The sequence below is a fragment of the Echinops telfairi genome, unplaced genomic scaffold (genome assembly GCF_000313985.2).
Source record: "Echinops telfairi isolate 266 unplaced genomic scaffold, ASM31398v2 ScPeMD7_5592;HRSCAF=6446, whole genome shotgun sequence".
Classification (NCBI taxonomy): domain Eukaryota; kingdom Metazoa; phylum Chordata; class Mammalia; order Afrosoricida; family Tenrecidae; genus Echinops; species Echinops telfairi.
In genome coordinates this window covers 44626268-44648357 of record NW_022109491.1, presented here as the reverse complement: position 1 = coordinate 44648357, position 22090 = coordinate 44626268, and the positions used below count along the sequence as shown (strand labels likewise).

Sequence of the window (22090 nt, the reverse complement as noted above, 5' to 3'; positions counted from 1 at the left end):
CCGTTGCTGGACCCTGCTGTGGCATGAGTGCTCCAGTCTCCAATCTTAGGAGGATCAGACGTGAGCTTGAGGCCCTGCTGGCAGTTCTGTTTTAACTTCCCTGTGGCCCAGAGAAGGACACAGTCCTGGAAGGTGGCAGGCCTCCTCACATCTCAGCTGCCGTACAGAGCAGCCAGGGCACAGGCTCCCCAACCCAGTCTGCATGACCCACTCCTCCCGCTTCCCAGTTTGATGGACAGTCCCGTTTGCCTCCTCATCTTGTCTTGCTCCCTCACTGAGCAGCAGTCCACCACCTTAACAGGTCATGTGCTGCTGCAACAAGCTGCTAGCCTTGCAGCCTCCCTGCTGATGAGATGGGCAACGAGCAGCCCTTCTTCCTTGACTGGAGTCTGCCTCTGGCTCGTGGACTCTGCTCTTTGGTTCTGAGGCAAGCCCAGCTTTTGCGAGGGACACAGAGCCCCAGCATCCTGCTTTGGGTGGTCTAGCCAGGCCCCAAGATGGCCAGACAAGGAATCCCTGAACCCCCCAGGCTGCCCATCTGCAGGGCCAGGTCCTGCCAGGTTGACTATGTTACAGTGCCCATTTGTGGTGCCTGGCCTGGCGCTGAGAATGCACCAGGCACTCCTAGGCCATGATCACGCTGCTGTGTCCAGGGGATGTGAGAGATTGGACATACGATGCATCTAGGAAAACATACAGGACCACATGCTGGGCATGGCCAGAGAGCGATTTTGAGAATGGCTTCCTAACCATGACCACTGCCTATGAAAGAGCAGAAGAGCAGATCCTCGGAAGGCAGGCTCAGAGCACCACGCTGGCCTGGGGGCAGCCCTCTGTGCTGCCCTCGTCTTCCTGGATCCTCATTGGCCCTGCTGACTGTCTTGCAGGCAGAATGCAGAGCTGGCCAAACTCCGGCAGGAGTTCAGCAAAGTCAGCAAAGAGCTGGGGGAGAAGTCGGAAGCCGTGCACCAGGAGGAGCAGCAGCGGAAGGCCCTGGAAGCCAAGGCATCTGCTTTTGAGAAGCAGATTCTACAGCTGCAGGTGAGTCAGGAGTTGCCACCTGGCCATCCCTTATCAGTCATCGCTACAGTGGCTTAAGATTAAGGCACAGGTGGGCTTATGCCTTCAGTTTCAGCCTTGATACCAAACCAAGAAAGCCCGACTCACTCCCATCCATTTAATGTTGTCTCATAGCAACCCTACACGACAGAGTAGACCTGCTCCAGTGGGTTTCTGAGGTTAGAACTCATTACAGGAGCAGAAAGCATGATCTTTCTCCCATGGAATGGCTGGTGGACACAAACTGCTGACCTTGTGGTTAGCAGTCCAATGTGTAACCCCTCTAATGCTAACAGAGCTCCTTGTTGGTACCAGTGACCACACTACAGTTTGATGGACTTGTCTCTGTGCTAAGCATTGTTTTACCTCCACCTGGTTTATTAGGCCCATCACACTCTCCTACCAGACAAGGGATCGCCACCTTCTTGCATAGAAATGCACAAACATACCTTCAAGGAGAAGTTTCTTTCTTCTTCGTCATCTTCTGTTTTTAATATGTTTCTGGTTCTCAAGAAAGTGGGCCTCTCTGAAGCAGTGTTCTCAGCAGTATCAGTCGTGGATAGAAAGGTACTTCCAGCCGTTGGCTCCCTGCAGTCTGGGGGAGGGAAGCTGGTAGCAGCAGTTACAAGTAAATTCACCTCGTGGACTTCAGTTGCTGTGGGCTTGGGTGAGTTCTGGAGCTAGAAGAGAATCCAGCAGCCTTCACCTACCCCATGTCTGGACTTTGGACTGGTCCTCTGCTGCCTTCTGTTGCACCAATCCTTGCTACCCCTTGAGCTGCCCAGAAGCTTCCCCTTTGCTGCAGCACACTTAATTGGCCACTCGGTCAGCACAGGTCTGCCATCTCAGACTTGCCTCTGCCTCGGTGGCCCTTTGTGGACACAATCAACCAGGCCTGAGGTGGCATGGCCCACAGAAGAGCTGTGCCCACCAGATGGGCTGCTGGAAACCTACTGGCATTGTCTTTACTTAAGAAGCTTTTTCTTTACAAGGGTGAAAAAATTGGAGTGTCTATAACAGTGCATTAAAGAGACTGATGCGAATTCTTGAGTCAACAGGAGACACTTCTCTGACGTTTCTTACCGGGCCTCGTCCCAGACAAGGGTGCTCTGTAAACTCTGAACTCCAACTCCTCCAGGGGCCTGGCTAGAATCTGAGGCCCAACCCTGGAGCGCTCCTCTGGAACCTAGTGTCAGGCATGCTGCTGGAGCTGTGAGCCGTGGTTGAGACTATCAGACCCAGGACAACCATTTTTCAGCGTGCTGCCTCCGTACAGTTGTATGGCCATCAACCTCTTCATTCTCCTGTCGAAGTATCTGCAAACTAGGAGGCCAAACCATATGACGTGGCCAAACCAGATGACTGACAGCTCATAATTTTATGTGATTCAATGTGATAATAAAGAACTAAGTGAGAAAGCTATCTGTACTGAACAACCTTAATTAATCTTAATTATGTGTGTCAAAGGATCCTGCCTAGCTGAGCCTGCCTTCTCGGATAGGAATTAAGGATTCCACCAAAAAATAAAAAAGAGGCTAGGCTAGGTCCCTAGCCACCACTTTAACTCATTAGAAGAGGACTCACTCAGAGTAGTTTGCTATGGATTCTGGAATTGAGTTCCTCCCTCCCTCCTGCCTCTCTCCCTTCCTTCCTTCCTTCCTTCCTTTCTTACCTATTTGAAACTTTGCTACGAAAGGGTGTGAGTTTCTGTGTCACTCTTCTCTTGTAACCACTCGCCCAGTGTTGGGATCTGCTGGGGAGGGAAGCGGGGGGCTTCAGGGTGTTCAAGGTGGTGGCGTCTTCTTTTACTCACCCTTTGTGGAGTAGAACACGGGAAACATGGAAAGCACAGGTGCTGAGCCCGAGCCCTCTGAGTAGTGACAGTATCCCAGGGAGCCTCTGTGTATGTGGCCCTACCTTATTTTCTCTTCCTCCCTGCCCCGTCCTCCTTGCCCTCCCCTCCCCCACCCCTTTGAAGTGTGCTCATTTTGGTATGAAACCATTTTTCTAAGGGTTTGGTGTGTTGTTGTTTTTTACTGTAGTGGTATCATGTAGTATTTGTCTTTAGGAGTTTGACTAATTTTGCTGACCATAAATAATGTCCTCTAAATTTGCCCATGTCATTAAGCGTTTCATTATTGTTCTCTAGAGATGCGTAATACTCCCATGTGTGTGTATGTACCAGAATTCGTCCATTCCTCCACAGGCAGACTTTTTGATTGTTTCCATCTTTTTGCTATTATAGATAATGCTGCAGTAAACGTGGGTGTGCTTATAAATCTGTTTGTATTCTGTTGTACTTCTTTGGGGTACTGAGTAGCAATATTACAGCGTCATCTAGTGCTTCTATTTGCATTTGTCTATGGAAGTGTCATACTGTTTTCCATAGTAGAAAAAATGTACACAAGCCACCAGCAGTGGGCGAGGGTTCCAATCTCACCTCACCCTTTCTAGCATTTGTGTTTTAATTTTGATAAAGGTATAAGGTGGCATCTCATTGTTATACTAGATTGTATTTCTTTTTAGCTAATGCTCTTGAGCATTTCTTCATGATCATTCGTTTCCTGGATGCATCTTTAGTGAATTCGTGCCTTTTGCCCATTTTTTATTCAACTATTTCTTTTTTGTTTTCCATCTTAAGGGGTTACAATTTTCTATAGATTTTTTTAGACTAACCCATTATTCATTATATCATTGCTAACATTTTCCCCCAATTTGAGTTCTCTTTTAACTATTTCAATAAACAAGTCTTTAGATGGACAAAAAGGTTGAATTTTTAGGAGGCTTAGTGTTTCTCATTATGTTTGGTTATAGGTTTATGCCTCGTATTGGAGGCCTTACGTTTCTCCCTCTTGTTTCATTGATGAGCCGTACAGCACTAGGGGTAGTATTTAAGTCTAATCCATTTTGTGTTTGGGTTTTGTATGGTATGAGGTAGGGATCCCGTTTCATTCTTTTGCAGGTGGTGATCCAATGTTTCCAACAACTTGTGTTGAAAAGACTGTTTGCTATTTCATGTGGTGTTTGTAGGTGCTTGGTTGTATTTCTGGGTTCACGGTTGTCCATTGGTTTACAGGTCTGTCATTGAGATAGTACCAAGTTATCATGATTAATGTGGCTGTATAGTGGGTTTTGAAATGAAGGAATGTTTGTCTTCTGAATTCCTATTTGGAGATGTTGAACTACTCCGAGTTTATCTCAGATATTTCCTGTACTATTTCTGTGTTGACCCCTCAATTATGCTGTCTTTTTTTGTTTGCACACGTGCACAGAACTGACTGTTGTTTCTGAGGTCAGGTGCTGTTTTTCTCTTTGTTCATGGGTAATATTCTCTGCATTTGCGGTAGTTCTTGAAGATTCAAGGGTGGCTCGGTTGCGCGGCATTAGACTATTCCAAGTAAGGTTGATGACAGGAAAGAGTTAAATATTGCCTCTTGTCAAGGGCCCAGTCTGGAGGTTGGCTCCTGTGATTTTCAGGAGATGTAATCCAGTGACCAGTACAACTTCCACAAAGGGAGAGCGAAGACAACATCCAAATTGCTTTGCCCACCCACTTGAGCTGTCTTTTCTGAATCTGGATATCAGAATAAGGCCCCAGGTCTCTATAAATTAATCCTTCCAACTGTGAGCTGACAATCGGGCTGTGTCTCTTTAAGCCCTTGGGCTGTGGACACTTGATGACTTCCAATTCTCCTGTGATAATTTTCCCTGAACTGTTTCAACCAAATTCCGCACAGATTTACCTAACCCCATCCTCCCCGGGAGAGCTCACCACTGCAGGGATGCCATTCTTCTCTGTGGGATTAGATGAAGTGTCAGGGCTGGTGAAGGGGAGTGGGTTAAGGAGAGAGTGGTCAGTTTACCCTCTCCTTTATTCCAACACCTTGGACCTAAGCGCTGGGTGAAGGGTGACTCTTGACTCTGGAGACCTGTTGTTTGGGGAGATAGTAGTCCCGTGTTGTGTGTGTCACACACACACACACACACACACACACACACACACACACACACACACTGCTGAGACTCGGGTGGGAACACAGCCTGAGTTGCCAGCCCTCACCTCTCCACAGTAGTAGAACAAAATGCTACGGGGCAGAGAGGGAGGTTTCAGGGAGTCGCTCAGCAGTACGAGGACAGTCAGGAGTCTGCTGTCACCAAGGGCTTTTCTCACAGCTGCGTTCCCTCTGAACTGCCAGGCTGCCTTTGGCCCAGACTGTTGTGACGAAGGGGAGTTTCAGAACTCAGCTTGCGTGTTTTACACTTTCTTCAAAACGTTGCTCAGGGAAGGTCATTATAGAGCACTCGGCCAATCAGTTCCTTCTCAAATAAACCAAGGGCTCTTAGAATCTGACCATGTGGAGCCTCTATTTCTGTTCCATTTCCATTTCTTGTCCCCTTACAGGCCTCGCACAAGGATAGCGAGGAGACCCTGCAGAAGCGCCTGGAGGAGATGAGCCGGGAGCTCTGCCGCTCCCAGACCAGCCATGCCAGCCTCCAGGCAGATGCCGAGAAGGCCTTGGAGCAGCGGCAGCAGATGGCAGGTGAGGGCAGGCTTCTCAGGGCCCTCTCGCCAGGCCCCACTGACAGATTGGTGGATTGATGCTTGGTCCAGGCACCACCGTGCTATGGGCCAACCCAGACCCAGAGCTCTATTCCTGCAGACCTGGTGAGGGGGGGCCTGAAAATGGGACTTGAGGATTGGGTATGGAGGAGGGGAAAGCCCACCTCCTGAGCCTTCCCAGACCTGTGAGTGAGCCTCTCCCTTCCTCTAGGCCAGTGCTTCTCATCCTCCCTAATACAGTTCCTCGTGTGGTGGTAACCCCCAACCATAAATTATTTTCATTGCTACTTAATAACTGTCATTTTGCTACTGTTACAAATCGGGCGACCCCTGTGAAAGGGTCATTCGACCCACAGGTTGAGAACCGCTCCTCTAAGCCCTTAAATTGGCTCTCCTCATCACTGGCCTCCTAGGTGCTGTGCGTTGGTTTTGAACCTTCCTGGTTCTACATCTCAGTTTGCTCAAGAGCCCATGCCTTGATGTGAAAGGCCATAGACTTGTTTATGGCCCTCCCCTGCTTCACCTGGGTCCCAAGTGCCTGTCATACTGAGGGTGGTCACGGGCACCAGGGATGCACAGGATGTAGCAGTGCAGCAGGGCCACCCTAAAGCAAGAGCAAGAGATCCTGCCTGGCTAGATAACACACCTGCCCCAGCACTGTCTTAGAGTGCTGCAGGGCTGGGGCCACTATTTCTGTGCAGAGCCAGGCAGTATGTATTTTTTGGCCTCAGGAACCATACACTCTCTCCACAACTGCCCGTCTCTGCTCTTGTAGCTTAGAAATAGTCATAGACACTATGGGAGTGATGGGCTTAGCTGGATGCCAGTAACACTTTAATCCTGAAAGCAGCCTTTGGGCCCCTTTGGCCACAGCGCCCAGTTGGCTGACCCCTAATTGTGAGGATCAGGCATGACTTTAGATTGGTGGGTGAAGAGGCCTGGCTAGGGAAGGAGGGTGTCTAAGCTGAGGTTAGAATGATGGGAGGAGCCAGCCCTGCAGTGATTAGGCACCAGGGGAGGACGGGCAGCCCGTGATGGGAGGGGATGGGTATGACTGTGGGCGGGTCACGTGTGAGAATGTTTAGGCAGACCAGGCACAGTGGACAGTGCTGCTAAATAAGGAGCAGACTGGAGGGACACGTGTGGCCCTGGAGATGGGTGGCGGTCCAGGGGAGTGATAGGGCTCTGCCCAGGTGATGACAAGTTGTAGGCAGGGAGGAGGTGGATGTGAAGGCAACAGGTGTTGCTGGCAGTGAGGGCAAGCAGGGTGAGTGGCCTGCACACTTGGGGATGACTGGCCCAGCTTCCTAGGGTCTGGGAGCACAGGCAGGTCGAGCCGAGTAGCGGTAAACACATAGGTAACAGAACTGTGGGGCTCTCTGAGGTCATCTGGGAAGTGGACACCCAAGGAGATAAGGACAAGGACGGTGCTGTGGACACTTGACTTTCCTCGAGTTGGAGAGAAGGGCCTTTCATTTTAGCCCAGGGAGACTGGAGTGTGGAGCCAGTGGAGGAGAAGCCGAGTAAGAACTGGGTCTGATTTCCCCAGCATACAGGCATTCGCAGGGTGCAGAAGTTATGGCCCTCACCACCACCCCACTCCCCAATTTTCTTTTACCTCCCTCCCCAACAGAGTTACACAGCAAGCTGCAGTCCTCGGAAGCCGAGGTGAAGAGCAAGGGCAGGGAGCTGGGCAGTCTCCAGGGGCAGCTCATGGAGGCAAGAGCCGAGAACACACAGCTCACCGAGAAGATTCGGTCCATCGAGGCCCTGCTGGAGGCCAGCCAAGCCAGTGACACCCAGGTCAGCCAGGCCCTCTCCAGGTGGACGGGAGAGGGAAGGCCCCCATCTGCATCCCACCTACTGTACAGCGAGTTTGGGATAAAGAACAAGTGAGCTCTTTGTCTCTCTTCTAGGCCTGCCGAGCAGAGGCTGACCAGCAGCGTACCCGGTAAGCTGGCTAGGCAAGGGCTGTCAGTGGGTGCCAGTACCCCTAAGGAAGAGCTTGTGTTAAAGGTCCCTGCTGTCCCTTCCTCCAGTGAAAAGGGACGGGGTAGTCTAGTTGAAGGATGGGGAACCAGAACTGACCGGTGGGGACTGGGGCAGATGCTGCAGGGTGGAGAGGGGTCTGCCCCCTCTTGACGGGGAAGGTTGGATGCTAGTAAAGTTCTCAGCATGCTTACCCGATAGGAATGAAGGCGAGGAATTTTAGGGTCTGAAGCCAGTAAATTCAAACCAAACCAAATGAATTGCCCTTAAGTTGGTTTCTACTCCTAGCCCCCTTGCATGACAGGAGAGCTGTCCCTGTGGACTCAATCTTTACAGGAATCGGAGGACTCATCTTTCTCTGTGGGAGCGGCTAGCGGTTTTGAACTGCTGACCTTGTGGTTGGCAACTTCTTGAGTCATTCACTGTACTACTAGGGAAATAGGGGAAAAATGTCACATAATCTGGGATGGAGGCCCGGGAATGTCGCCTAGGCTGTTTGTGGAGCTGCAGATCATCTGGGCATTGGTGTGATCCAACGTGGCTGGGTTGTGTTCCTTTATCCAGGATATAATTGTCCTGAGCAGGCGCCGGGGGAGTGTGGTTAGGGGTGGTTTATATGGCTGAAGGCTGGGAACCGGGCAGGGAACACACGTCTGACCAGAGTCCTTGGGGCCATTACATGGAGCAGGTGCCTGTGAGACTGGTGGTCCATCCACAGTGCCAGCTGTGCAGGGGAGGGTCCTCTACCCTTTGTGGATATGTCCCAATTGTCCAGCGGACCCCGCACCCTCTTGTAGGCTGTCTCTGGTGATGAATGGCCAACTGCATGTATCTGGTCCAGTGCTGCGTCTGGCTTCAGTGCTCTTGTCTGCGGTATCCAGCTCTGTGTTGGGGGCTGGGAAGGAAGCCAACCTCCCACAGAGCTACCATCGTATGGAAGACCCAGCACACTTTTCTCCAGAAAGCTTGGGACAACTTTGCTTCTAGAGGGGGTAGTTGTGGGGCAGACAGATTGTGCTTTGGGGTCGGCTCTATATTTTAAGATGTGAATTTGTATATACAGTGAGCCTCTAGGACCACTGAGTCTCCTACTAACAGGCACAGGTTTACTCTTTTTGCCTTGTGTGTATGGAAGAAATTTAATTTTGTTTATAAACTTTATTTTGGGGAGGGCTCTTACAACTCTTATCCCAATCCGTACATGTATCCATTGTGTCAAACGCAATCTATACATAGATTGCCGTCATCTTTTTCAAAACATTTTCTTTCTACTTGAGCCCTTGGTATCATCAGTTCCCCAATTTTTTCCCTTCCCGACGAACCCTTGATAATTTATAAAAAATTTTTTTTCATATGTTACACCGACCACTGTCTCCCTACGCCCACTTTTGTCTGTCCCCTGGGCGGGGGTCCACATGTTGATTATTGTGATCGGTTCCCCTTACTCCCCGCCCTCCTTCCCTTACATTCCTAGTATCACTACTCCACTTATTGGTCCTGACGGGGTTATCTGCCCTGGATTGCCTGTGTTGCTAGCTCTTATCTGTACCAGTTACATGCTCTGGTCTAGCCACATTTGTAAGGTAGAATTGGGGTCATGATAGTGGAGGACCGGGGGAACATTCAAGAAGTAGAGGAAGGTTGTGTGTTTTGTCGGTGCTATACTGCACCCTGACTGGCTCGTCTCTTCCTTGTGGCCCTTCTGACAGGGGGTGTCCGGTTGACTACTGGTGGGCTTTGGGTCTCCATTCTGCCCTCCCCCTCATTCATTTTGTTTGTTTTGGGTCTTTGATGCCTGATACCTGATCCCATCAACACCTCATGATCACACAGACTGGTGTGCTTCTTCCATGTGGGATTTGTTGCTTCTCAGGAAATTTAATTTTTATGTCCTTTCCAAACAAGTAGTCTAAAAGTTGTATCTAGGCGGGGTCCTTCTCTCTTTCACGGAGCCTCATAGCCTCAGTCCCACACATTCTAAAGCGGCCCGCACTCTGGCCCGCTCTGCTGTCCTCTTCCTGGGGCTTGTTCCCTTTGGCCTCTCCAGAAGTTGCTGGTTGGAAGCAAACTGCTACGTAACAGGGAGCAGGGGAGTGGGGCGAACCTGGGGGGAAATCTGAAGGTGGAGCTCATACAGACACCCAGCCAGGCTTTGGGAGAGGGGCAGGCTGTGTGGGTATGAAACCAGTAACTGTCTTCCAGGCCATGTACAAACTGCATTCGGGGTCAAACTGAGGCTGTGTTTTGGCCAAGGACTTAGGGCCTTGCCAACATGGCCACAGGCTTTCTACAAAGCTTAGACCTTAACTCAAAAGAAGAAATGTAAATACAGTCACACACACATAACTGAAACTAGTACTTGGTTTTTAATCCCTATGATTCTGCAGTTTCCTCTCAGTTCTTGCTCAAGAGACGTGCCACTAGCACACACCCCACCGAATGGGTTTCCTGACCCACTGACTGGTATGTTACCACCTGCTCTTTAAAGCACTATTGACCATGCGTAGGGCTGTGTGGGGATGTGGGTGTGTCAGGCTGGGCTGTCTAGAGAAAAAAACAGTGACACTCATATGTAGAAGAAAACCTTGTGTCAGAAAATAAATTTTTTAACAAGTTTTTATTGGCATCTAATTCACAGATAATACAGTAGTAAGGTGACAAGATTTTAACATTAGTAAAGCAGGACACCATTGATAAAACTCATATCCTGGCGAAATAGCCACATGGCAGCTGAAAATCATATACCCTAGATTGTCGTGCATTCTTTCCAAAAATCAGGACTTTTAAAAAAACGCCATGGGATGCGGGAAAAATTGTTAAAAATCGGGACTGTCCCACCAAAAGCGGGACGTCTGGTCACCTATACAATAGTTCAATCACATCAAGAAGAGTTGTACACCATCGGCACAATCAGTTTTAGAACATTTTCTTCATTCTTGTACTCACTATTAGCTCCCCATTTTCCCCAACCTCTCCTGCCATACCCCCTAGGGCCCATGAATCTAGGTACAGCCTATATAGCTATTCCTACCTGGATTTCACGTATAAAAACTAACAGCAGTAGCAGAACAGATAAAAACCTCAATTGAAAATAAAACAGAAAATATTTAAAACTAGAGCAAATTTAGGTGGATCATAAAGGAGAACAAATGACAGGTTGCTAAATTTTAATCTAACTGCATCAGGAAGGACTTTTATATCAAGATGGCATCCCACCTCAGTCCAACTCAAGTCCACGGGTCTGATGCTAGCTGGCGCCTTTGACAGACTCATGTAGCTGAAGGTCAGTAATGGAGAAAGGTGACGTGGGATGCAGGGAGAACACAGGGTGCAGAGTCGCATGGATCCAAGGTTGGTGGCAACAGGGCAGGGTGCCGGCAGCTGTCCATGTAGGTGGACCACAGAGAGCCACCCTGAAGGCAAACACAGCCCCAGCAAGCAGCAAGCCCAGGAAGGCAAACGGGGCAGGGGAAGAGATGATCTGTCTGTCTGTCTGTCTGAGAGAAAGGGCCGTATCCCCAGGGAGACATCATCGGCTGTGGCCTGGTTGATAGGTTAGATTCTACCTCCACACAGGTGCAGGCTGATAGCGCATCTAACTGCACAGAGGGAGCGCTGTGCGTGGTGACTGCGGTACAGGCTGGTCAGCCCCCGTGCTTTGCCTCTAGCACCTGGCAGAGCACCTCGCCTGTGGGGCAGGGAAGTTCCCCAGCACCTCGGAATTCTCTAATTGCTTTCACTCAAATCAGCCTTGGCCAGCTCTGGCTTTTAGGATTCATGTGTCCCTGGGGTCTTCCCCATCTGCTTTAAGTCCTAATACAGAATATAACTTGTTAAAAGTACCCTCTGGACTTTAGGGACTGAGGTCACTAAATTCAGCAAGAAATTTGCCCCATGAAGCTTGTTCCTGAAAAGAGTGAGTACAGCTCTAATGCTGCCCCTTCCCTTTGTGGATGTGGGGAACCCACCCACTGGGTCCTTGGACCTTGAAAGAACAGGAAAGGTTCAAACCAACATCTGGCGATCCCTTAGACCCTGATGACAAGGGGGCTGGGGGGAAAACCCGTGGATCTTAGAAGAGTTTGCTTTGGGGCCGAGAATGACCTGACTTCCTACCTGAGGGAAGCCAGTGACCGAGGTGACTGTGCCTGAGACCTGGTGTAAGGATGGCAGTGCTATGATGACTGTTCGCTTGGGGAACTTTCTGCGGGTCAGTACAGCCATAGAGACAGGCAGTGAGCTAAGTGCAGGGGGCGGGGGGAAGCATGTGGGCAGTTGAGCTTTTCAGGCCTCCCCTGCACTGACTTATGACCTGTTCAGTCCCAGCAGCCATTGGGAATCTGGGTTGGCCTCTAGGCTCTGCAGCCCAGCCCTTGGCACTTTGCCCTGAATGGGGAGGGGGCTGGGGGCAAGCCGACTCTTGCTCAACTTAGGCACTCCAGGTAGAAGTGGGTGGCGGGCCCTGGAGGCTGCAGTGTGAGCAGGGGAACGGGTGCTGCTTCCTCTGCACAAGCGGCCCTTTCTAGGTTGGGCCCAAGCATGAGCAGAAGGGGAACCCCTGAAATAGCCCGGGAAGGGGCTGTGGGACAGTGGACCCTTATTTTGCTTTAGCCTCCAGGAGCTGGAATCCCAAGTGTCATCTCTGGAGAAGGAGGCTCGGGAGCTCAAAGAAACTGTTGAACAGCAGAAAATGAAGAACAACGTGAGCTGTGGGGGCGGGCAGCGCTGCAGAGGGCGTCCAGGGGGAAGGGGCTGAGAAGATGGGGCTTGTTCTCCTAAAACAACTCAGAGGATCTTTTCTCTGAATCAGCCCAAGCGGAGATCTGGAAGGGACTTGCCTCTAGTGCCTGAGCAAGGCTGTGGCCAAGGAGACAAGCTGACCCCCACCCCCTTGTTGTCTCTTCATGCCAGAAGCCCTGACTATTGGATGGGGCCACCCTAGCTTGGTGTGCAGGGCTGCCCAAGAGAGGCCATGAGTTTTTGACGTAGACCAAGAGAGATGACATTTTGTCCCTTAGCTTTGGGGTTTGGGATGGGTCAGCAGGTGCCCAGTGAGAGCCAGGTGTGATGTCTGTGAGGGCCTGTGTCGTTGCTGATGCCCCCTGCCCCCCCAGGACCTCCGGGAGAAGAACTGGAAGGCTATGGAGGCGCTGGCTACGTCTGAGAGGACCTGTGAAGAGAAGCTGCGCTCCCTGACCCAGGCCAAGGTCAGCCCTTCCGCTGTGTCCTCAGATGTGGACATTTGGGCTCCTGTGTTACTTCCTTCCTCCCTCCTTCCCTCAAGATGAAAAAGGGTGCACACTGGGTTGCACTTGCCTTTCTGGCACCAGGGGGCAGAGTTGCACATGGCCATGGACAGAGGGAGCTGCTGCCTGATCTCTGCCGTGAGCCCCAGTCAGGCTGTTTTCATCACTTGGCTCCCAGGATATCTTGTGCGAATGGTTCTGCTGCTTACTCAAGCCCTCTGGAGTCATCAGGCTCGGCACAGTGGGGTCTGTGAATCTCCCCTAAGTCACAGGAGAAGGATGCCTTTGGTAGGAAGTTCTTGGGAGTCAATTCTGTGCTAACTTGAGGTGTAGGGGTGTCTCCATTCCTGAGGATCCCCATGTTGCCCTGGGTCCTTCATAGTGGCAGGGCAGAAGCTTGTGTGGGCACACAGGCAGGAGAATCACCTGGAAGTTGCTGCTCCAGTTTCCTAAGCCCGGAAAAAGTGATTTCAAGACCCTCAGGCTGTGCTGAGGCTCCTGCCCCTGGGATCTCACCTGCTTGTCCTTTGGCCGATTGGCTCTCCCTTTTGGAATACCCTGGGCAGCCAGCCCTGTCCCCCAGCCTTGCTCTTGCAGAATGGCTGTCCCCGAGTCATGACCCTCCGAGGAAGTGAGAGGGCTTTGTCAGATAAGGACACCAAGAAAAGGGCTGGCCTCGGGTCAGAGTTGCTGGAACATTGAACTTTGAGCCCTCCGTGTGATCTCAGGGACATTCTGGCCTGTAGTGTGGCACCTTTGGAAGCCTTGTCTGCAGAAGTTACTTGCCTTGCTTGGGGTTCTTTTGGCTCTTGCCTTTGACCGTCAAAAGGTCAGGGGTCCCTGGGCACTATCTGGAAGACCATACATGTTAGGGTACTTCACAGGAGGGTGAGCCCAAGCCGAGTGTTTCACTTCTCTGTAGCACACGGTCATGGCCGCCTGGCTCTGGGCTTTGCTGTGTAGCTCAGTCAGTCATTTTTTGGATTCCTGTTTATGCTGAGTAGAAGCATCTAGCCCTTCCTCCAAGAGACCTACGGATTCCGGTGGGGATGGTAACCCCCAAGCAGAGTCCCTAAGCCTTGCCGAGTTGGTTTCTCCATCCACAGAGTAAGCATGTAGACCCTCCTTCCCCACCTCTCCAAGGTTGCTGGAGAGAGAAACCTTGGAGACGGGTGGCTGTTGTCCGATAAGCAGGGGTCTCTCCTCTACAGTTATCATCTCCTCCCCCTACAACTGCCGACTGCCCCACCAGCCCCAGCTCCTCCTGTCCCTCCCATTCCCTCTCGCAGTCTTGGCTCTCCTCCACCCCCGCCCCCCACCCACCATGGAAACATGAGCGGGAATCGCAGCTGGGCAGACAGGGGCCTCCCTGTTGTCGGAGGCTGCCACGTCACCCCCATTAGCGCGGGGCCTGTGGATGGGTAATGCATGGGCTGCGGTTGAGTCCCCACAAGCCTTCTCTTCTTGCTTCCTCTGGCTTCTTGGAAACCCTGATGATGTGCCTTTCCTGAGAGGGGGACATAGGTGTCCAAGTAAGCCCCCCCTTGGGCTACTCTTGTCATGTTTCCCAGTCCCCCCCATGCTGCGCTGAGCAACCCCACCTCCCTCCATAGGAGGAGTCAGAACGGCAGCTCCGCTTGACTGAGATGCAGACCAGAGAAACCCTGCAGTCCCTCCTGCCTGAGCTCGACACCACATCCCACCAGGTAGGAGAGGGTCACTCTATTACCCAAACAGACCCCAAGTCTTCACAGGCAGTACCGCCACGACCTCCTTCCCGCTTTCTGTCGTAGAGCTACACCGAGTGGCTGCGGGAGCTCCAGGAGAAAGGCTGCCAGCTGCAGAAGCAGCCATCAGCTCCCACGGAGCAGGTGAGCAGGGTGCGTGCCCAGAGCTTCCTCACGCAGTCAGGAGGGAACCTGGCCGGGCTAACCAGACCCCATTCTTCCCTCTGCTTAGGACCTGGCCTCCAAGCTGCAGGAGGCTGAAGATGCTCAGAGTACCTTGCAGGCGGAGTGTGACCAGTACCGTACCATCCTGGCAGAGACGGTGAGCAGGACTGGCTCGGGGCTGTGTGTATGGGGAGGTTCAAGGGGCAGGGGAAGGGGGGGCGGGGGAGGAGTGGACATTCAGCAGTGGTTCTGAGTGAACTTGGGCTGTTGTCCCACCCCACCCTCTGCAACCTGGTCCTGGGCCCCACTTCTTCAACTGAGCCATAAAGAGTGGGCCAAGGCGCTCCCAGGTACCCGTGGTTGCTAAACTGTGGAGAGAGTTGAGTTAAAGGTTTGGAACTGGTCTCGGGGAGAGACTTGATTGTAACAAGTCACACTTGGGAAGAGTGCTGACTGCTGAGTGGACCCCTATACTGTGACCCCAAGAGTGAGGCACGCCAGCCCTCTCTGACCCTTGATCGCCACGCTATGCACCTCTACCTGGGAACAAAGCTCTACAGTTAGGAGAGGAGTCCTGATGGCTTGGTCAGGTCGCATACCAAAGCTGGCCCACAGGCCAGAGCACCCCTCCTCCCCTAGGACTGTGGCCACCTTTGATCCCACATAACTGACAGCCTTATATAAGGTCGCCACAGAGGAGATGAATGGGCAGGGGCAGAAGACAGAGGTGATGAGGTGGCCCCGGGGGTGGTGGGGGGAGCAGGCTGGCACCTTACTAGTTCTGGCTCGTACCCCTGTCCCAAAGCTCGCCTTATGCCCCACCCTTCTACAGGAGGGCATGCTCAAGGACCTGCAGAAGAGCGTTGAGGAGGAGGAGCAAGTGTGGAAAGGCAAAGTGAGCTCTGCAGAGGAGGAACTGCAGAAGGTACTTGCTGGCCGCTCAGACTCTCCCGTCCCCTCCTCGGGGCCTGGGCGATGGGTGCATCACAGGGAGGCATTTTCTCTACTCCTTCCCTAAGGATTCCGGCAGAACTCAGCTAGGACCATCAGCTAGGTCCTTGGCCTGTTTAAGGGAAGCTGATCGTATGGGACCACTTGGGCTGCTTGTGAGGTGGGGGGCCAGGTTGGGAGTTTTCCAGTGACCCATGTGCAGCATGGCTGCAGGGTGACACCTGAGCTCAGCAGCCTGGCTCCAATCTCCTGCTGGCCCTCACAATAAGAGTTGGCGAGGCTGGACTGGCCAGCTGAGCACAAGGCTGGCAGAGCTGAGGGAGAAGCACACCAGCTCTCCTGCTGCTTGTCCACATCCCTGATCTGCAGAGTGGAGTGGACCCTGTGAGGCGATGCTCTGGCCCTTGTGGGTCTGCTCTAATCGTCTTCCTTGGCTTCCAGTCCCATGTCACAGTGAAGCATCTTGAAGAAATGGTGGAGCGGCTGAGAAGAGAGCTGGAGAGTTCTGACCAGGTGCGTGCACGTCTCCCCTCAGAGCTTCATCCTCTGTCCCTCAGAGCCGAAGCATGCCTCATTCTAGGGCCCTTTGTCTTCACGAGAGACTTCGCCCCCGAGCCAGGTCATCCCGCCAGGTCTGTCCCCTCCCTGAGAGGCATTATCAGTTCAGCAGGGCCTGAGGACGCAGTGGGCCTGGTGATGCCACGTGCAAAGCCAAAGTGCAGAACCTCGTGCACGGGGTTGGCAGTTCAAACCCAGTAGCCCGATGAGACAGGGTGAGGTGGCCTGCTCATCCTTTCACCATTGCCTCGGAAACGCAGGTGGGGGGGGGGGATTCAGTGGTTCAGAGCTGGCTTGATGGCAGTGGCTTTTGATTTGGTTGGCTGTTCAGGGTAGGCCCTAACCTGGCATTTGGTAGCCCCTATTTATACTGGCCTCTATCCACGGCTGTCGGAGGATAGAAGGTCCTCAGACCCCCCTGGGTGTGCTCTGAGACCAGGGTGAGGAACCGTTTTTCTGCCAAGGGCCATTTGGGTATTTCTAGCATTATTCTTGGGTCATATAAAATTATCCACTTAAAACTGAGCCTGCTTTACTTGGTCAAATATTTAATTAACTCACCCCTAATGTGATAGCTAGAACTACTTCTCTTTGGTTAGGTGTGTGATGTTAGCTGATATTTAAGATGGGGGCCATATTCGAGCCCCCCCCCGCCGCTCCACTGTATATAGTCAGCTCTGTCCCGAGGGGAGACCCCTGTTGGTCATGTTACAAGTAAATTATAGGACTCCCACCTCTGAGGACGAAGTGGCCTGGGAAGGGGCTCATGTGTACATGGAAGTATCTTTTGCCCCTGCTGCTTTCTTATTGGCCGTGGTTGTTCCAGGAGCTAATGGGCCACAGCGCAGGCCTTGCTTATCTCAGGGCCAGGGTCGATGTGATGCTCCATCACGTTGTGCCTGACACGAGTGCCCGCCTGTTGGCCACACAGAGGTGCTGATGTGTGTGCATGTGTACGTGTCTCTGTCCAGGGTCGGGAGCACATCTTGCATTTGGAGGCCGAACTGGAGAAGCATGTGGCAGCAGCCAACGCTGAGTGCCAGAGCTATGCCAAGGAGGTGGCAGGGGTGAGTGCAGCCCCAGCCCCCAGCCCAGGTTCAGATCGGAGAAGGTGTGTACTAGTGCCGAGCTCAGTAAGGCAACTGCACCAAGAGAGTGACTCCATGTGTTCCTGGCGGGAATTTGGGAGGCTCCGATTTCAGTTGACCACTTCCCTTGTTGTTTAGAAACAGCAAACTGTAAGCCCTTGATGTTAGTTTAAACTCAGACTTTTAGGGGGGTTTGGCAAGAGACCACCTGTAAACATGTGTAAAGGCCTGAGACATGCAGCGAACAGTGCTCCTCTTGGCTCTTCACATATAGGACTCCGCGTGAGGACACAGGTGCCCTCTCTAGGCTGCATCTCTGCCATAGGATGGTGCTGGAGGGATGATGCCCTGGGCAGTCTGTATAGATGCTGATGCCCATCTCTCCCTTCTTCTCTTCTTTTCCCCCATCTCCTGGGGCTGTTTTCTCCCCAAGTTGAGGCAACTTTTATTAGAATCTCAATCTCAGCTTGATGCAGCCAAGAGCGAAGCCCAGAAGCAAAGTGAGGAACTTGCCCTGGTAAGTACACCTGGGTCGGGGCACTGGACCCCACCCCAGTGAGCCTGCATGACAGGTGGGGACAGGAACATAGTGCACAGTCACCAAGCTAGGCCCTCTCAAACCTCCTCTGTGGGCGGCCACAGCCGTCCCAAGCAGGGTCTTTGACGGGAAGGTGGGTGGGCATCACCAGCTGTGTCTTTGCACAAACCCACCTTCCCTGTTTCAGGTCAGGCAACAGTTGAGTCAGATGAAGAGCCATGTTGAGGATGGTGAAGTAATGGGGACCCTGGCCACCCCTTCAGGGGCCTCCTCTGCAGAGCAGGACCCCACCGAAGTTAGGGCGGTGAGCAAGCAGTCCCATACATGTCACTAACCACCCATGGGCACCCTTCACCCCCCTGGAGTATAGGCTCAGGGCCACCTTTCTCACTAATCACAAGGCACAGCCCTTCTGTCTCCCCCCAGCCCCCCCCAGCTTTGCCAGGTGCACAGGGCTCACCTAGGTCTGAGAACTCAGACAAGCAAAGGGATCTGGCCTGTGGGTATGATGACTTTTGTTCCAGAGCCACTGCTGGGGGTGGGGACCTTCAGCCCCCAAAACTACTCAGCTGCCATTAGCCCTTGTGGGACACTACTAGGGGGACCCATGCCAAGAGACAGGGCTGTCCCTAAGTAAGCAGTGGCCTGGCTGCAGGCGGTGCTGCTCTGGGGCAGGGTCTGCCTGATGCCTCTGAGATGCCCTTGCTAACAGTGCTTGCTGTGGTCAGCATTGCTTATGAAAGGACCGAGCCAGTCCCGCTACCCAGGGAACTGTGCCCTGTCTCTCCAGAGTGCGTATCAGGCAGAAACAAAATAGACAGACATGAGAGGCAGCGGGAAGGCTGGGCCCAGTCTCAGCCCTCCTGGGAGGCCTTGGTTCCAAGAGAACCCTGAAGCAGGTTCTCCACACAGCTGAAAACGCAGCTGGAGCGGACAGAGGTCATCCTGGAGAATGAGCAGACACAGCGACAGAAGCTCACCGCAGAGTTTGAGGAGGTCAGGCCCTAATACCCAACCCCTTTGGCACTGTCAGGCCTAGGCACACCAGGGACATAAGAGGAAGCAAGTGAGGGGTGGTTGGAAGATAGCCGCCGAAGCCAGGTGCAGGTTCCATGTCCTCAGGGACTTGGGCTTTGCCCTCTTGGTATACAGCCTGCTCTGTGTCCCAAGCCACAGGCTGAAGCCGAGATGCCTTTCCTTTCTAGTATGGCTTGGGGCAAGCAGGGGTGTTTTGCTTTCGGGTTGTCAGGAATCTCCACTCTAGGCCCCACTTCCTTCATGGCTTTCCCCCTCACCCCTTCTCTCCGCCAAGGCTCAGAAGGCTGCGTGCCAGCTACAGGAAGAGTTGGAGAAACTCCGCATTGCCAGTTCCTTGGGTTCTTCAGAAGCACAAGAAGCGACACAAGTGAAGGTGGTGCCCTGGGGGCTGGGCCGGGAACAGGAGTGGATGTAGGGTCTGCCCAGGGCTCTGGCAACTGTCACCTCTGAGGTGGTCAGGCAAGGGAGTGCTGATCCCACTTGGGCCTGCCTTGGACAACAGCTTCCAGGTCATCTACCCAGAGGGGAATGAGGAGCAGCTCACATTCTTGAGGCTCTTCCCACAGGCCCAGGGGGGTGGGAAGGGACCCTCTGGACCCAGGGGGAAAGACCCTAAGCCTAGAGTGTCAAACATGGGCACCACTAAGCATATAGTGATTTAAACAAAATTTAAAGTCCAGTTCTCCTGCCACATTTGCCAAATGGCAGATGTTAAATAGCCACAAGTGTCAAGTGGCTTCCACTCTGGACAGTGCAGCTGAGAACATTCCGTCATCAGACAAAGTGCTCGGGCCAGGCTGGTAGATGACCAAGAGATGGCCAAGTCCTCCTCCCAGCCTCAAGCACTGGTCCCACAGGCTTCACTGCAGTGCCCTGGTGCGTCTTCAGGTTTAGGCTGATTCCCTTTCATCTCTGGCTCCAGGAAAGGCTAGAGAAAGAGAAGAAGCTCACAAGTGACCTGGGACGTGCAGCCACTAAGCTGCAGGAGCTTTTGAAAACGACCCAGGAGCAGCTAGCCAAGGAGAAAGACACGGTGAAGAAGCTGCAGGAGCAGCTGGACACAAAAGTAAGTGCCACCCAGCCAGGGCCACCACCCCAGAGGGCCCAGCCTGCTTAGCAATGGGGTGTGGTAATGGGGTCAGCTGCTGGGTGGTGGTGTCCAGCGGGTGGCCAGGACGGAAGCCAGAGGACATCAAACCTAGCCTAGACACATGACCCGTCCTTACGGCGCTTCCTCTTGGTGGGAAGAGAGCCTGTGACCTCCACTGCCTGCTCCTGGCCCCTCTCCAACCTGCCTCTGCCCGACAACTGCCCCTCCCCCTGCCCCTGCTTTACCATCGGGCCTGCAGAACACATTCTTGCCCATCCTCTCCTCCAGCCTTGGAGTCAGTTTTGGTCCCTTACCCATCTTGTGTTAGGCTCTGGAGACAGGATGTGTGGGTTATAAAAACGCAATAAAGGGAGATGCCGTTAGACCCCTCTACCCCATTGTAGACTTGGGGTGAGTTCCTTGATCCAGCCTCTGTCTTATTCTGCCCTCTTCTTTCCACAGAAAGATAGTAGCAGCTCAAAGGAGGGAACCTCAGTCTGAATCTCCTGGAAAAAGAAGTTACTGTTTAACTTACCAAAATGCCTTACACATTCCTTAAGAAAAACAAAACAAAACAAAAAAACCCACACCCACCAACAGCATTATCCAGGCCCAACTTGCGGTGACTCCGAGAGAAGCCATTTGAGATGAGAGTCAAAAATAAATCTTCCAGACCCCCGTTTATAAAAGAAACTTTATAACCTTTGATAAACATTATAACCTTTGATAAACACTATTCCCGGACCAGCCCTGGACCACCACCGAGCAGATGCCAAAGCTCATAATCCACCACTGAACAGAAACCAGTGTGCTGGGGAGCCCGGGCTGGGCTAGGCTGTCTTGTGTGTCGGTCAGTGCAATGTTTTGTCTTTTTTCCACAGGGGCAAGGGAGCGGGGTGGGGATTCGCAGAGACTGTGGAGAAGACTGGAGGGGCCAAGTCAGCTACCTCACCCCTGGAGGAAGCTGCCAACCAGAACTCGTGTGACCTCCTAGATGGGATGTTAATGCCATTAAAACCTATGTTGTCCCTGGTGCTGGCGTCTCTGTCTTCTGTGGGGCTACGCCCACCAGCCTGTTGGACTAGGGGTTAGGGACCAAGAGGGATGGCTCTCTCAGGTGAGACCAAGGTCTTTTGGGGGGAAGCCATGGGATCCACAACTCTTGCCTACCAGTGGGAGGTGTCACACTTGCTCCGAACCTCCCCCGAGTTGCTGTGTGCTGGCCCACGCATCTCGCCTCCCTGCAGAAGGAAGAAGTCTGCAACACTTGGGGACAGCAGTGCTCTGCTTCTAATGGTGTTGGCTGTTTTGAGCAGGACTAGGTAGCCGAGGCTGGTGTGGGGCATGAGCTCCAGGAGTAAAGAGAGTATGTTCTTGAGCTTGGACACACAGTGATGCCTCAGGGTTTCCTACCCACCTAAGGTAGCCCAAGGCAGCCTGGTTCTAGACTCTGAGCAGTGGTTCTCAACCTTCCCTAATGCCGTGACCCTTTAATATAGTTCATGTTGTGGTGACACACACACCCCACAACCATAAAATTATTTGTTGCTACTTCATAACTAATTTTGCTAGTTATGAATCAGGAAACCCCTGTGAAAGGGTCGTTTGACTCCCAAAGGGGATTGAAAAAGAGGCAAAGAACAGGATTGTCAACAAATGCAATCCTTTATTCCAGTTGTGGCTCCTTTCCACTAAAACTAACTCATAGACCTGTCAATGCCCTATCCTGGGGAAGGATGCTGCCACAATGCAACGAATGGCCCTTGTTCTGCAGTCCAGCTGGAGCCCTGTGTGGGATCATTAACATACTCCAGATTGGGGCATGACTATGATGCCCAGAAGGCAGTGAGCCTGGATCACTTGCACTGCACATGGACCAGCCAGCACTCTGGAGCTGCCCTGTAGAGGAAACCACTCAACTACGCCACTCTGCTCAGAAATTAGTATTTTCTGGAATAACCACCTGTAGCAGCTCTGGCCGAGTGGTTGTCGCTGTGCCCTTGAACCGTGTGATCACTACTCGATGAGGTGGTGGCCCAGCTGTATTCTGCTGCAGAACCACTGGGTAGTTTGAACCACC

At 52.6% G+C, this 22090-nt stretch overlaps 1 protein-coding gene across 7 annotated transcripts in view; it reads left to right on the top strand.

Annotated features, from left to right (window-relative positions):
• RRBP1 (ribosome binding protein 1) overlaps positions 1-21043 on the top strand; it is a 67868-nt gene extending 46825 nt beyond the window's left edge. For 6 of the 7 annotated variants that reach the window (XM_045295254.1, XM_045295252.1, XM_045295250.1 and 3 more), the window contains exons 8-25: positions 888-1041; positions 5462-5600; positions 7254-7423; positions 7537-7571; positions 12221-12311; positions 12724-12816; positions 14469-14561; positions 14649-14726; positions 14815-14904; positions 15580-15672; positions 16140-16211; positions 17228-17323; positions 17778-17861; positions 18070-18186; positions 18795-18878; positions 19195-19293; positions 19843-19986; positions 20473-21043. In XM_045295254.1, the coding sequence (XP_045151189.1) occupies positions 888-1041; positions 5462-5600; positions 7254-7423; positions 7537-7571; positions 12221-12311; positions 12724-12816; positions 14469-14561; positions 14649-14726; positions 14815-14904; positions 15580-15672; positions 16140-16211; positions 17228-17323; positions 17778-17861; positions 18070-18186; positions 18795-18878; positions 19195-19293; positions 19843-19986; positions 20473-20511 (1771 nt within the window). In that variant the 3' untranslated portion in view covers positions 20512-21043. The remainder of the gene's footprint in view (positions 1-887; positions 1042-5461; positions 5601-7253; positions 7424-7536; positions 7572-12220; positions 12312-12723; positions 12817-14468; positions 14562-14648; positions 14727-14814; positions 14905-15579; positions 15673-16139; positions 16212-17227; positions 17324-17777; positions 17862-18069; positions 18187-18794; positions 18879-19194; positions 19294-19842; positions 19987-20472) is intronic. The other variant, XM_045295253.1, reaches the window with a different exon arrangement.
• Positions 21044-22090: the final 1047 nt, after the last annotated feature.